This window comes from Leptodactylus fuscus, chromosome 3 (genome assembly GCF_031893055.1).
Source record: "Leptodactylus fuscus isolate aLepFus1 chromosome 3, aLepFus1.hap2, whole genome shotgun sequence".
Lineage (NCBI taxonomy): Eukaryota > Metazoa > Chordata > Amphibia > Anura > Leptodactylidae > Leptodactylus > Leptodactylus fuscus.
Window position 1 is genome coordinate 190,053,480 of NC_134267.1, and position 13,011 is coordinate 190,066,490.

The window sequence follows — 13,011 nt, forward strand, 5'->3', positions numbered from 1 at the left end:
AGGCTCCCTCCACCATGAATTGGTCCAAACTGGGGTTTTTAGAGGCTCCCTCCACCATGAATTGGTCCAAACTGGGGTTTTTAGAGGCTCCCTCCACCATGAATTGGTCCAAACTGGGGTTTTTAGAGGCTCCCTCCACCATGAATTTGCCCAAACTGGGCTGTTTAGAGGCTCCCTCCACCATGAATTGGTCCAAACTGGGTTTTTTAGAGGCTCCCTCCACCATGAATTGGTCCAAACTGGGGTTTTTAGAGGCTCCCTCCACCATGAATTGGTCCAAACTGGGGTTTTTAGAGGCTCCCTCCACCATGAATTTGCCCAAACTGGGCTGTTTAGAGGCTCCCTCCACCATGAATTGGTCCAAATTGGGGTTTTTAGAGGCTCCCTCCACCATGAATTGGTCCAAACTGGGGTTTTTAGAGGCTCCCTCCACCATGAATTGGTCCAAACTGGGGTTTTTAGAGGCTCCGTCCACCATGAATTGGTCCAAACTGGGGTTTTTAGAGGCTCCCTCCACCATGAATTTGCCCAAACTGGGCTGTTTAGAGGCTCCCTCCACCATGAATTGGTCCAAACTGGGTTTTTTAGAGGCTCCCTCCACCATGAATTGGTCCAAACTGGGGTTTTTAGAGGCTCCCTCCACCATGAATTGGTCCAAACTGGGGTTTTTAGAGGCTCCCTCCACCATGAATTGGTCCAAACTGGGGTTTTTAGAGGCTCCCTCCACCATGAATTTGCCCAAACTGGGCTGTTTAGAGGCTCCCTCCACCATGAATTGGTCCAAACTGGGTTTTTTAGAGGCTCCCTCCACCATGAATTTGCCCAAACTGGGCTGTTTAGAGGCTCCCTCCACCATGAATTGGTCCAAACGGGGGTTTTTAGAGGCTCCCTCCACCATGAATTGGTCCAAACTGGGTTTTTTAGAGGCTCCCTCCACCATGAATTGGTCCAAACTGGGGTTTTTAGAGGCTCCCTCCACCATGAATTGGTCCAAACTGGGGTTTTTAGAGGCTCCCTCCACCATGAATTTGCCCAAACTGGGCTGTTTAGAGGCTCCCTCCACCATGAATTGGTCCAAATTGGGGTTTTTAGAGGCTCCCTCCACCATGAATTGGTCCAAACTGGGGTTTTTAGAGGCTCCCTCCACCATGAATTGGTCCAAACTGGGGTTTTTAGAGGCTCCCTCCACCATGAATTGGTCCAAACTGGGGTTTTTAGAGGCTCCCTCCACCATGAATTGGTCCAAACTGGGGTTTTTAGAGGCTCCCTCCACCATGAATTTGCCCAAACTGGGCTGTTTAGAGGCTCCCTCCACCATGAATTGGTCCAAACTGGGTTTTTTAGAGGCTCCCTCCACCATGAATTGGTCCAAACTGGGGTTTTTAGAGGCTCCCTCCACCATGAATTGGTCCAAACTGGGGTTTTTAGAGGCTCCCTCCACCATGAATTTGCCCAAACTGGGCTGTTTAGAGGCTCCCTCCACCATGAATTGGTCCAAATTGGGGTTTTTAGAGGCTCCCTCCACCATGAATTGGTCCAAACTGGGGTTTTTAGAGGCTCCCTCCACCATGAATTGGTCCAAACTGGGGTTTTTAGAGGCTCCGTCCACCATGAATTGGTCCAAACTGGGGTTTTTAGAGGCTCCCTCCACCATGAATTTGCCCAAACTGGGCTGTTTAGAGGCTCCCTCCACCATGAATTGGTCCAAACTGGGTTTTTTAGAGGCTCCCTCCACCATGAATTGGTCCAAACTGGGGTTTTTAGAGGCTCCCTCCACCATGAATTGGTCCAAACTGGGGTTTTTAGAGGCTCCCTCCACCATGAATTGGTCCAAACTGGGGTTTTTAGAGGCTCCCTCCACCATGAATTTGCCCAAACTGGGCTGTTTAGAGGCTCCCTCCACCATGAATTGGTCCAAACTGGGTTTTTTAGAGGCTCCCTCCACCATGAATTTGCCCAAACTGGGCTGTTTAGAGGCTCCCTCCACCATGAATTGGTCCAAACGGGGGTTTTTAGAGGCTCCCTCCACCATGAATTGGTCCAAACTGGGGTTTTTAGAGGCTCCCTCCACCATGAATTGGTCCAAACTGGGGTTTTTAGAGGCTCCCTCCACCATGAATTGGTCCAAACTGGGGTTTTTAGAGGCTCCCTCCACCATGAATTTGCCCAAACTGGGCTGTTTAGAGGCTCCCTCCACCATGAATTGGTCCAAACTGGGTTTTTTAGAGGCTCCCTCCACCATGAATTGGTCCAAACTGGGGTTTTTAGAGGCTCCCTCCACCATGAATTGGTCCAAACTGGGGTTTTTAGAGGCTCCCTCCACCATGAATTGGTCCAAACTGGGGTTTTTAGAGGCTCCCTCCACCATGAATTTGCCCAAACTGGGCTGTTTAGAGGCTCCCTCCACCATGAATTGGTCCAAACTGGGTTTTTTAGAGGCTCCCTCCACCATGAATTTGCCCAAACTGGGCTGTTTAGAGGCTCCCTCCACCATGAATTGGTCCAAACGGGGGTTTTTAGAGGCTCCCTCCACCATGAATTGGTCCAAATTGGGGTTTTTAGAGGCTCCCTCCACCATGAATTTGCCCAAACTGGGCTGTTTAGAGGCTCCCTCCACCATGAATTGGTCCAAACTGGGCTGTTTAGAGGCTCCCTCCACCATGAATTGGTCCAAACTGGGTTTTTTAGAGGCTCCCTCCACCATGAATTGGTCCAAACTGGGGTTTTTAGAGGCTCCCTCCACCATGAATTGGTCCAAACTGGGGTTTTTAGAGGCTCCCTCCACCATGAATTGGTCCGAACTGGGGTTTTTAGAGGCTCCCTCCACCATGAATTGGTCCAAATTGGGGTTTTTAGAGGCTCCCTCCACCATGAATTGGTCCAAACTGGGTTTTTTAGAGGCTCCCTCCACCATGAATTGGTCCAAACTGGGGTTTTTAGAGGCTCCCTCCACCATGAATTGGTCCAAACTGGGGTTTTTAGAGGCTCCCTCCACCATGAATTGGTCCAAACTGGGGTTTTTAGAGGCTCCCTCCACCATGAATTTGCCAAAACTGGGCTGTTTAGAGGCTCCCTCCACCATGAATTGGTCCAAATTGGGGTTTTTAGAGGCTCCCTCCACCATGAATTTGCCCAAACTGGGCTGGTTAGAGGCTCCCTCCACCATGAATTGGTCCAAACTGGGCTGGTTAGAGGCTCCCTCCACCATGAATTGGTCCAAATTGGGGTTTTTAGAGGCTCCCTCCACCATGAATTGGTCCAAACTGGGCTGTTTAGAGGCTCCCTCCACCATGAATTGGTCCAAACTGGGGTTTTTAGAGGCTCCCTCCACCATGAATTGGTCCAAACTGGGCTGGTTAGAGGCTCCCTCCACCATGAATTGGTCCAAACTGGGTTTTTTAGAGGCTCCCTCCACCATGAATTGGTCCAAACTGGGGTTTTTAGAGGCTCCCTCCACCATGAATTGGTCCAAACTGGGGTTTTTAGAGGCTCCCTCCACCATGAATTGGTCCAAACTGGGGTTTTTAGAGGCTCCCTCCACCATGAATTTGCCCAAACTGGGCTGTTTAGAGGCTCCCTCCACCATGAATTGGTCCAAACTGGGTTTTTTAGAGGCTCCCTCCACCATGAATTGGTCCAAACTGGGGTTTTTAGAGGCTCCCTCCACCATGAATTGGTCCAAACTGGGGTTTTTAGAGGCTCCCTCCACCATGAATTTGCCCAAACTGGGCTGTTTAGAGGCTCCCTCCACCATGAATTGGTCCAAATTGGGGTTTTTAGAGGCTCCCTCCACCATGAATTGGTCCAAACTGGGGTTTTTAGAGGCTCCCTCCACCATGAATTTGCCCAAACTGGGCTGTTTAGAGGCTCCCTCCACCATGAATTGGTCCAAATTGGGGTTTTTAGAGGCTCCCTCCACCATGAATTGGTCCAAACTGGGGTTTTTAGAGGCTCCCTCCACCATGAATTTGCCCAAACTGGGGTTTTTAGAGGCTCCCTCCAGCATGAATTGGTCCAAACTGGGGTTTTTAGAGGCTCCCTCCACCATGAATTGGTCCAAACTGGGGTTTTTAGAGGCTCCCTCCACCATGAATTGGTCCAAACTGGAGTTTTTAGAGGCTCCCTCCACCATGAATTGGTCCAAACTGGGCTGGTTAGAGGCTCCCTCCACCATGAATTTGCCCAAACTGGGCTGTTTAGAGGCTCCCTCCACCATGAATTGGTCCAAACGGGGGTTTTTAGAGGCTCCCTCCACCATGAATTTGCCCAAACTGGGCTGGTTAGAGGCTCCCTCCACCATGAATTTGCCCAAACTGGGCTGTTTAGAGGCTCCCTCCACCATGAATTGGTCCAAACTGGGCTGTTTAGAGGCTCCCTCCACCATGAATTGGTCCAAACTGGGTTTTTTAGAGGCTCCCTCCACCATGAATTGGTCCAAACTGGGGTTTTTAGAGGCTCCCTCCACCATGAATTGGTCCAAACTGGGGTTTTTAGAGGCTCCCTCCACCATGAATTTGCCCAAACTCTGCTGGTTAGAGGCTCAATCCACCCTGATTTTCAAAACAAATGTTGGTGCCAACCTCAACTTACTACAAGGGCCAAATTCACTGCTGGTGACAAGCTCTCCTCACTGCAAGTGCCAAATACACATGTTTCAAGGTGTTTTCCAACTGTCAGAGAGGTGGTATTGAGTGTGTAAAGTGTGTAGTTGTTAGGCTGTGATGTTGGGGTAATAGAGGGTCTTTGGTGTGTTAGATGCCCCCAGACATGCTTCCCCTGCTGTCCCAGTGTCATTCCAGAGGTGTTGGCATCATTTCCTGTGGTGTCATAGTGGACTTGGTGACCCTCCAGACACGGATTTGGGTTTCCCCCTTAACGAGTATATGTTCCCCATAGACTATAATGGGGTTCGAAACCCGTTCGAACACACGAACAGTGAGCGGCTGTTCGATTCGAATTTCGAACCTCGAACATTTTAGTGTTCGCTCATCTCTATACATGATGTAAATTATAGTGAAGCTAATCTTACCAGTGACTTTCCTTGTAAACTCTATGCATTAGACCAGGGGTAGGGAACGTACAGCTCTCCAGCTGTTGCAAAACTACAACTCCCAGCATGCATACTGGCTCTGCTGTTCTTGGAACTCCCATGGAAGTGAATGGAGCATGCTGGGAGTTGTAGTTTCACAGCAGCTGGAGAGCCAAAGGTTCCCTACCCCTGCATTAGACCATTATGAGCCTCAGCCAGGGTCGGACTGGCCCACCGGGGAATCGGGGAATCCCCCGGTGGGCCCCGAGTCCCGACTACTAGTGCGCATATTTTCAATGCAGATGCATTGGAAGGGGCCCTGATCGAGATGATCAGGAGCTGGACACCTGACCAATGTATCTGTATACCTCCCGCGTGCCTATATCACTTACTAATGGGGAATTCTGTACAGGATTCCTCGTTAGTTAGCGATCGTTGCTTTCAGCGGTATGTGCAAATGCACTTACCGCTGAAAGCTGTCAGTGCAGGCCGTTGTCGTGTGGACCACGGCATGCACTGACTGCAGAGTGACCTCTGCCCTGACGCAGCGCCTACCAGAACATGGAGGAGGACGCTCGGCTGCTCTTCGTGGGACGTGTCACGTGAAACTTCAGGGAAGTATAATTCTCGGGGTGTGGGGGCCCTACTGTGATGCATATGATACTGAGTGGGATACTGTGTGGGGGTCTACTGTGGTGCATATAATACTGAGTGTGAGGGCCTTACTGTAGTGCATATAATACTGAGTGTGGGGGCTCTACTGTGGTGGATATAATACTGAGTGGGATACTATGTGGGGGTCTACTGTGGTGCATATAACCCTTTGTGTGGGGGCCCAATGTGTAGCATATAATACTGTGTGGGGGCCCAAAATGGAACATACGATACTGTGTGTTGGGGGCCTTACTGCAGTGCATATAATACTGCGTGTGGGGGGGGGGGGGCTACTGTTGTTCGTATAATACTGTGTATTTGGGCCCAAAGTGGAGCATATAATACTGTTTCGGGGCTCAAAATGGAACATTTAATACTGTGTGAGGGGCCAATGTGAAGCATATAATACTGAAGGGGGATGAAACTGGGGGCAGAGATGAAGGGGGACATGAAACTGGGGGCAGAGATGGAGGGAGACATTAAACAGGGGGCAGATGAAAGGGGGCACTTAAAATGGGGGTGACATTAAAGAGGACCTTTCATGGGTTGGGGCACATGCGGTGCACTGTCGGCTTTCACGATCTGTGCCCCATGTGAAGAGCTATCAGTGTCGGTACTGTAGCTCTTCACAGTCAGAAGGGCGTTCCTGACAGTCAGTCAGGAACGTCCTTCTTCACAGCAGCGCCTATAGCGCTGTACTGTGAGAGTGGGGAGGAACGTCCCCTCCTGATAGTGCTCGTCCATAGATGAAGTTCCCTCTGCATGTGACTACCTGTGACATCACGTGACCCATGAGGCCAATCAGCAGCCTAAGGGAAGGGACCTGGGACGTCAAAGCCTGTGAGGACTTCAAGAAAACAGCAGTGCTGCAGGACCAGACCATGCAAGGAGGACACTGGAGCACTGGGGATAGGCAAGTATTATTTAGTATGTTTTAGGGTGGCTGGGATGGGTTCACCTCCCCCTGACTAATTATAAAAAAGAAAAAAATATTGTAAGCCGATGGCTGGTCAGGTAATGGAGGGGTGTACATCTCACCCAGACTACTAAGATGGGTGAGATGAGAAAACTCCAGAAAGAACGTTTCTCAGCAGATAATTTTGTCTGCTGAGGGTTATTTCAGAGTTCTGATTACTGGGCTGGATTTTTAGGAATGGCAGGTAGGTTGGTAGTGGGACCTGTCATTCCACCCCCTCCAGTCCACACTTTGGGGATCTTCCGGCAGCTATTCAGCTGTTGATAGTCTCCTCGTCAAGGAGGCTTAAGAAGTTGCTCCAGCAGCAGACCTTTGACAGAGCTTGGCTGGAGAGTGAAAGAGAGAGGTCATATTTTGGAGCTGTGTCCTGAATTATTCAACTGGTTTTGGATTTCTGTTATCCTAAGTGAGGTAACCTGTTCTATGTTTAGTTAGAGCCTAGCCGGGCAGGTATTTATTTTTGTATTGTTTCCTTTTGTTGCTGCACTACCTTTTTAGAGTGAAAATAAAACTCTACTATTGTTTTGGACTAAAGAAACTGGACTTGTGTGTCTATGCCACCCCACCTAGCAACCCCAGACCCTGACAATATATTCTGGACAACCTCTTTAAAGTGCCGTGCGTTATAGGGGTTATATTAAAGGGGTCGTCCAGGCATAATTTGTTATGGTTTATTCTCAGGATAGGCCAGAGATACCTGATCTGTACAGGGCCGATACCCAGCCCTTGGACCGATCAGCTGTACAGAGCCACTTCTGGCACCAGTCCTGTACATAAAACAGGGCAAGAAGCAGAAAACTCAGTCTACTGTATATCAGCCGGCACCGTAACTGCATCTCGGCACTTACTGAAGTCAGTCGGAGCTGATCTGCAGTGAAGGTGCTGGGCGACTAAATAGCAGATGGCGCTTTCTGCTTCCAGGCATGCATTGTGTACAGAACAGGGGCCAGAAGTGGCTCCGTACAGCTGATGGGGCCATGTGTCAGACCCCTACTGATCAGGCATTTTTGGCCTATCCTGAGCAAAGGCCATAAAATAGATCAACCTTGGACAACCCCTTTAATATGCATTGCACAGTTTAATGTCCCCCTCACAGAATGTCGACCCCATCACTGCTCCCACACAATATATTGGCTCCATCACTGTTCTCCTTACAAGTATGGGGGACCAGTGAAAAGGCCACTGTATGGTCAGTCAGTCAGTCAAGTGGGCATAAAAAAAATTGGCTCTGACATCCCTTTAAAAAAGGTTGTTCATAAACTGGAGTGATAACTGTGGCGGCCACCAGGGCGGTGTAAAAAAATAAGTATACTCACCAGTCCCAGCACCTTGTTGTCCCCCGCCTGTGTCTGCTCGGTCTCATGGCGGCGCCTCATTTCTCCTTCATCCTGCACCTAATTGGTCTTTACAGTCATATAAGGTGCAGGACTGCCAGTAAGAAGGAGCTGGCACAAGACTAAATGGACACTGGTAATGGACAACAGTGTGCCGGGTGCATGAGTATGCTTTTTTATTTTTTTATTTTACACCTCATACCCACCACATCTGTTGCTCCTCTGCAGATCAGCTTTTCCAGGACACTGCAGCTACAAGTAATGGTAACAATTCTAGGAGCCATGCTGTTCACTTGCCATCTAGGGTGTAGCAGTAGGTTTAAGTAGTGGTATAACGGGTGAGCAGTATGGCTCCCAACATGTTATTACCTTTAGCTGCCCTGTCTCGGTACCGCTGGTCTGCAGGGGTCCTGATGGTGGGACCCTAGAAACAATTCCACTGGTGGGCCCTAGACATCCCAATCCGACACTGGCCTCAGCTGTGTCATGTGATCAGCAATAAGACTCTCCAAATAACACAGAATATTCTGTGTACACAGGAAATAAGTTTCTCCATTTTTTTTATAAGAACCTCAATGTCGGTCTCATAGGATTGAACAGAGAAACTGATTTCCTGTTAAGACTTAAAACGCTGTGTGACCTGGGCATCTTATTGCTGGTCATGTGATACAGTTAAGGACCAAACAGCAATCCAAAACACAAAATACAGCCACTAGGAAGAAGATTACCGTTACTATAATCTATATTACATACCTTTCTAATGGGCCAGAGAATAAACATTTTTGTGGGGGTGCTTCTTTAAGGACCTTTATCTTTTAGAGGAAGTAGAGAGTGGCTCACTCTGGGGGACCTATGACATCTGTGGATTAGACAGGCCCTTTATTTCATTGGACACTATGTATTGCTTCATTTCCATTAGACTCTAATTTATCATCCAATGGTAGACATGGCGGCAGGATTCAGGTATGAAGTTGTAGCCACATGATATTGTGACTTTCTGCACTTAATTCTATGGGATTGATAGCAAGTTCCCTGAGGTGAAACCACTTTTCTCACATATCCAGGGTTATCAAAATCCTATGAGCCCCTTTAAGGAGAAATCTATCCCATATTAGATTTTATATTTAACACTTACCCATCTATCCTTGTACATACCTGATATGTAGACTTCATTTTTGAACGTTATACAGGCAAACTCCACCCATTTCTTAAGATCGCTTTCTCCTTCTTGCTCACACATTGGCAGTTTTGCAACTTCGAGACGGCTTCTTCTTAAAGGGTCAAGACAAGTAACCTCAGTGACAAACTTCTCATCTTTTGTGCAACCTCCAATTATCATAAACACTTCAGACTGAAATTCGTGGATCCGCGGTTTGGTTCTCTCTGAAATTATCTACAAAAAAGGTAATTTTAGGGTTAAAATTCATTCACAGAGTAACATAAAATTGCACTTATGTTGATACTTTAATTAAAGTTGAAATGTTACAGTAAAGATTCTTTACATTAGCGATGATTTTGTCTATAGTCTACTTGGCGATACTTCAAATGATCCTTATGTGTTTAATATTATAATGCATATGGAGCAGTTGCAGTAAACCGTCAACAGGGGGAGACAAAGAACACAGAACTGCAGAAACCCGAGCATGCTGTCACCACGCAAATTGTATTTTCCCATCGCTTTACCGCAGATTTATCAAGAGTTATAGAATATATGATTATAAGGATCAGAGAAGAGGCACAAATAGTCCAAAATATGGTATTTAAAAATTATGCCCGCTGTAAAAGATGTTTGATGCAACCTGCTAGGAATTAATGTTTCACATGGCTGATGTCATAAGTCTTATTTTTCTAGATACTCTTAAAACTACAAAATGGCTAAAGCACATGGTTTCTCTATCGTATGTACACGTAATACATTGATTTGCCAATATCTCTAACATACTTCTGGATCATTTGCTTACTCCCCCCTCTGGATTTAAAGGGGTATTCCTACTAATAACAAATCCCCCTACCACAAGTATCTGATCAATGGAGGTCTAACTATCAAAGCCCCCAATAATCACAAGAACAGGGATCGCTGGGGTGAATCTCTAAGATAAAATACATCCGTGTACAAACACATGTCACAAATTTCTTGCCCGTGGTAACCAATCAGCATTCAGATTTCATTTATTAAAGCGGTTCTCCAGGTTAAAATTTTTTTTTAAAAGATGTAAAAAAAATATCAGGGTTTTTTGCCATGACATATGCCCAAATACCCAATTAAGATGCAGTTTGCCCTGATACAAGACTAAATACCCTTATGAAGATGCAGTAGCTTAATTATTGATAGGAGTATGAGAGTAGCGAGTAAAATGGCCCCATCCAGTGTGAAAAACCTGTCCTGAGATATCCTAGGACAGGTTATGTCCTGCTCCAGACCTTATGGGGCAGAGTAAGGAGCGGGTCCACATATGGTCCAACACACTGATATCGCTATAAGGGTTTCAGTGGTCACCGCTGCGACTGGGCCCAGAAGCCAAGAGGGCCCACAGTTGATCCTCAAGTCAACACACTAAGACTTGATCATTTTCTTTGAGATCCTTTGATTTTGTATGATGGCCTGCACGATACGATACACAGCCTTCTACTGTCAGAAAAGAGAAAATTTATCTTTTCATGGCAAAAATGGCAGTTAGTAATCCCATTTACTGCAGCACGAAAGGAGAAATGATTACAATTTGACGGTGGGCAATGACAGTGGATGTGAATGATGGGAAGCCTGTGAGCGCACAGATATATTGTCAGGTCTTCATTGTGGACTAAACCCAAAAAGAAAAACATAAGTGTTACAAAAATATATAGGAATGACGCTGCTAAAGAGAAGTTGTGCAGACAGGCCCAAGCCGAGCTTGTGTACCAGGGCTCCTGAGTCTTAGGGTAAGTTTACACGGAGGAAAGTGGAGCGCATATACACGTGTCAGCAGATTGCGCTCCACAAAAGCTCCCATTCATTTCAATGGGAGTGAGGATCGTAGACGCGGCAATATTTTGCGGCCGCAAAATAGCGTCGCATATACAATCCCAGCTCCCATTGAAATCAATGGGAGCGTATACGGCCCGCAAAAGCTCACGCGGCGTCTATGTGCCACATCACGCGGCACTTTACTCCGTGTGAACTCACCATTATATGCCTGGTCCAACCACTCCAAGCAATGAGCTATAGCCACTTACTAAGCTGCTTACTTACTATATACCGGAAACCATTCCAGCCCATGATGATCCTCTGTTATTACTATTAGAAACTATAAGTGCACTGACATCTGGGCGCTCCCAATAGGACTCGTGTCCTTACATACTCTCACATCAGAGCTGACATTGTCAGACTATGACAAGGGGAATGGTAATACCTAGTTGTCAATATATTCATATATGTCTAGGAGGAATAACAGAGGAACAGCGTGGTGCAGAGTCCGGGGATCTAACAGTGAATACAGGTATTTTACAAAATAGACATATCAGGAAAGGTGTCGGGTCCTCTTTAATAAGACCAAGTGACCCCCGCTGTGTGAAGGTGACCTCACTGTGTAACTTGTAGAAAGTCCAAGCCAAAAACATAGTTGGAAGAGGAGAGCAAGCAAGAGGCATAGCTGTGTAATCTCAGTGACTGGGTCAATCCCTCATTCCATGCAGATTGCCAGTTTAGTGACAGATCTGTTTTTGTGCTGATCAGGCATGAAGACGAGCCGAACGCTTTCTGGCGTCTTTACAGGGCGATGTATCACAGATTATCTCATGTTTCCTCCTGGAACTAAACACCATCATTTCCATGGGATGGAAAGAAACACCAGTTGTTAACTGGACCCAGAAAATGTTTTATAAGAGGCTTACATTTTGTAATGTTGATAGACTATTTTATTACGTACAGGGAATGTGTTGCCATTTTTTAATTTATTGAAACCAGATAGTGAAGTATATTTTTTCTAATCTGTTTTTATGTTCTGGCTGTATATATTTTTATTGTATTTGCTGTGTAAGATTATGAGGGCTGCCGTCTTGCCTGAGCTTCTCTTCTGCTTTGGCAACAGCATTTGAAGGGGTTGTCTGGTCATGGACACTTATACGTTATCCACAGGACAGAGGATAAGCGTCTACTCGCTGGAGGCCTCATCGATGGGTCCCCCAGTGATCTGGAGGAGGGGTCCCCTAATAGAACAACAGTGCGCTTGCATGACTGGTACTCCATTCACTTGCATGGGGCTGCGAGCACTGCAGTCCCAGCCCCAGTGATCGGACATTTATTCCCTGTTCTGTGGATACGGGATAAGTGTCCATAACAGGATAAAACCTTTACAGCACTGTCATGGGCATGAGTAGCAATAGGCTGGAGCCAACACATTGATGCTAGGTTTACACCTGCGTTCGGGTTTCCATTTTGGAAGTCTGCTTGGGAAACCCCCGAATGGAAACTTAATCTGCTTATAAAAGTGGTTACCCATGGACCCCATTGACTATAATGGGGTTCTCCAGATTTCCACCTGGTTTCTGCGCAAAAAGGGCAAAAAATTTGGAGCTTGCAGCACTTTTCTCTCTGCATTTTTCAAGCGGAGAGGGGAACTGAATCCCAACTCCGCAAACCAGCCTGAGGTCTACTGGAGTGTTCTAGGCATGATCTGTGCAAGAAAAAGAAGTAGATAAGTTGTGATATCATCTATTGTCAGTAGTGGATACAAGTGGGTCAGTGGTGTTATCTATAGTGGCCTCTAGTGATCTTATCTGTGAATAAGATAACTGCTGCAAAGAAAGTCCCTGCAGAAGTGGTATCACTATTATTAATTAACTTAATTCAGGATTTAGTTTGTCTAGTTTAGTTTCTTTTATACATATAGAGTGACATGGAAAATTATTTAACCCCTTCCCGCTGCAACCATTTTTTGTTTTTCTTCGATTTTTGCTTTTCACCCCCTGCCTTCCAAACACCACAACTTTTTATTTTTCTGTTCACAGAGCATTTTGAAAGCTTAATTTTTGCAGGACAA

At 46.6% G+C, this 13,011-nt stretch overlaps 1 protein-coding gene across 1 annotated transcript in view; it reads right to left on the reverse strand.

Annotated features, from left to right (window-relative positions):
* The window catches only part of KLHL6 (kelch like family member 6), a 47,845-nt gene that overhangs the window by 13,328 nt on the left and 21,506 nt on the right, over positions 1-13,011 (reverse strand). Inside the window, exon 4 of the mRNA XM_075268929.1 lies at positions 9,149-9,386. Coding sequence (XP_075125030.1) covers positions 9,149-9,386 — 238 coding nt within the window. The remainder of the gene's footprint in view (positions 1-9,148; positions 9,387-13,011) is intronic.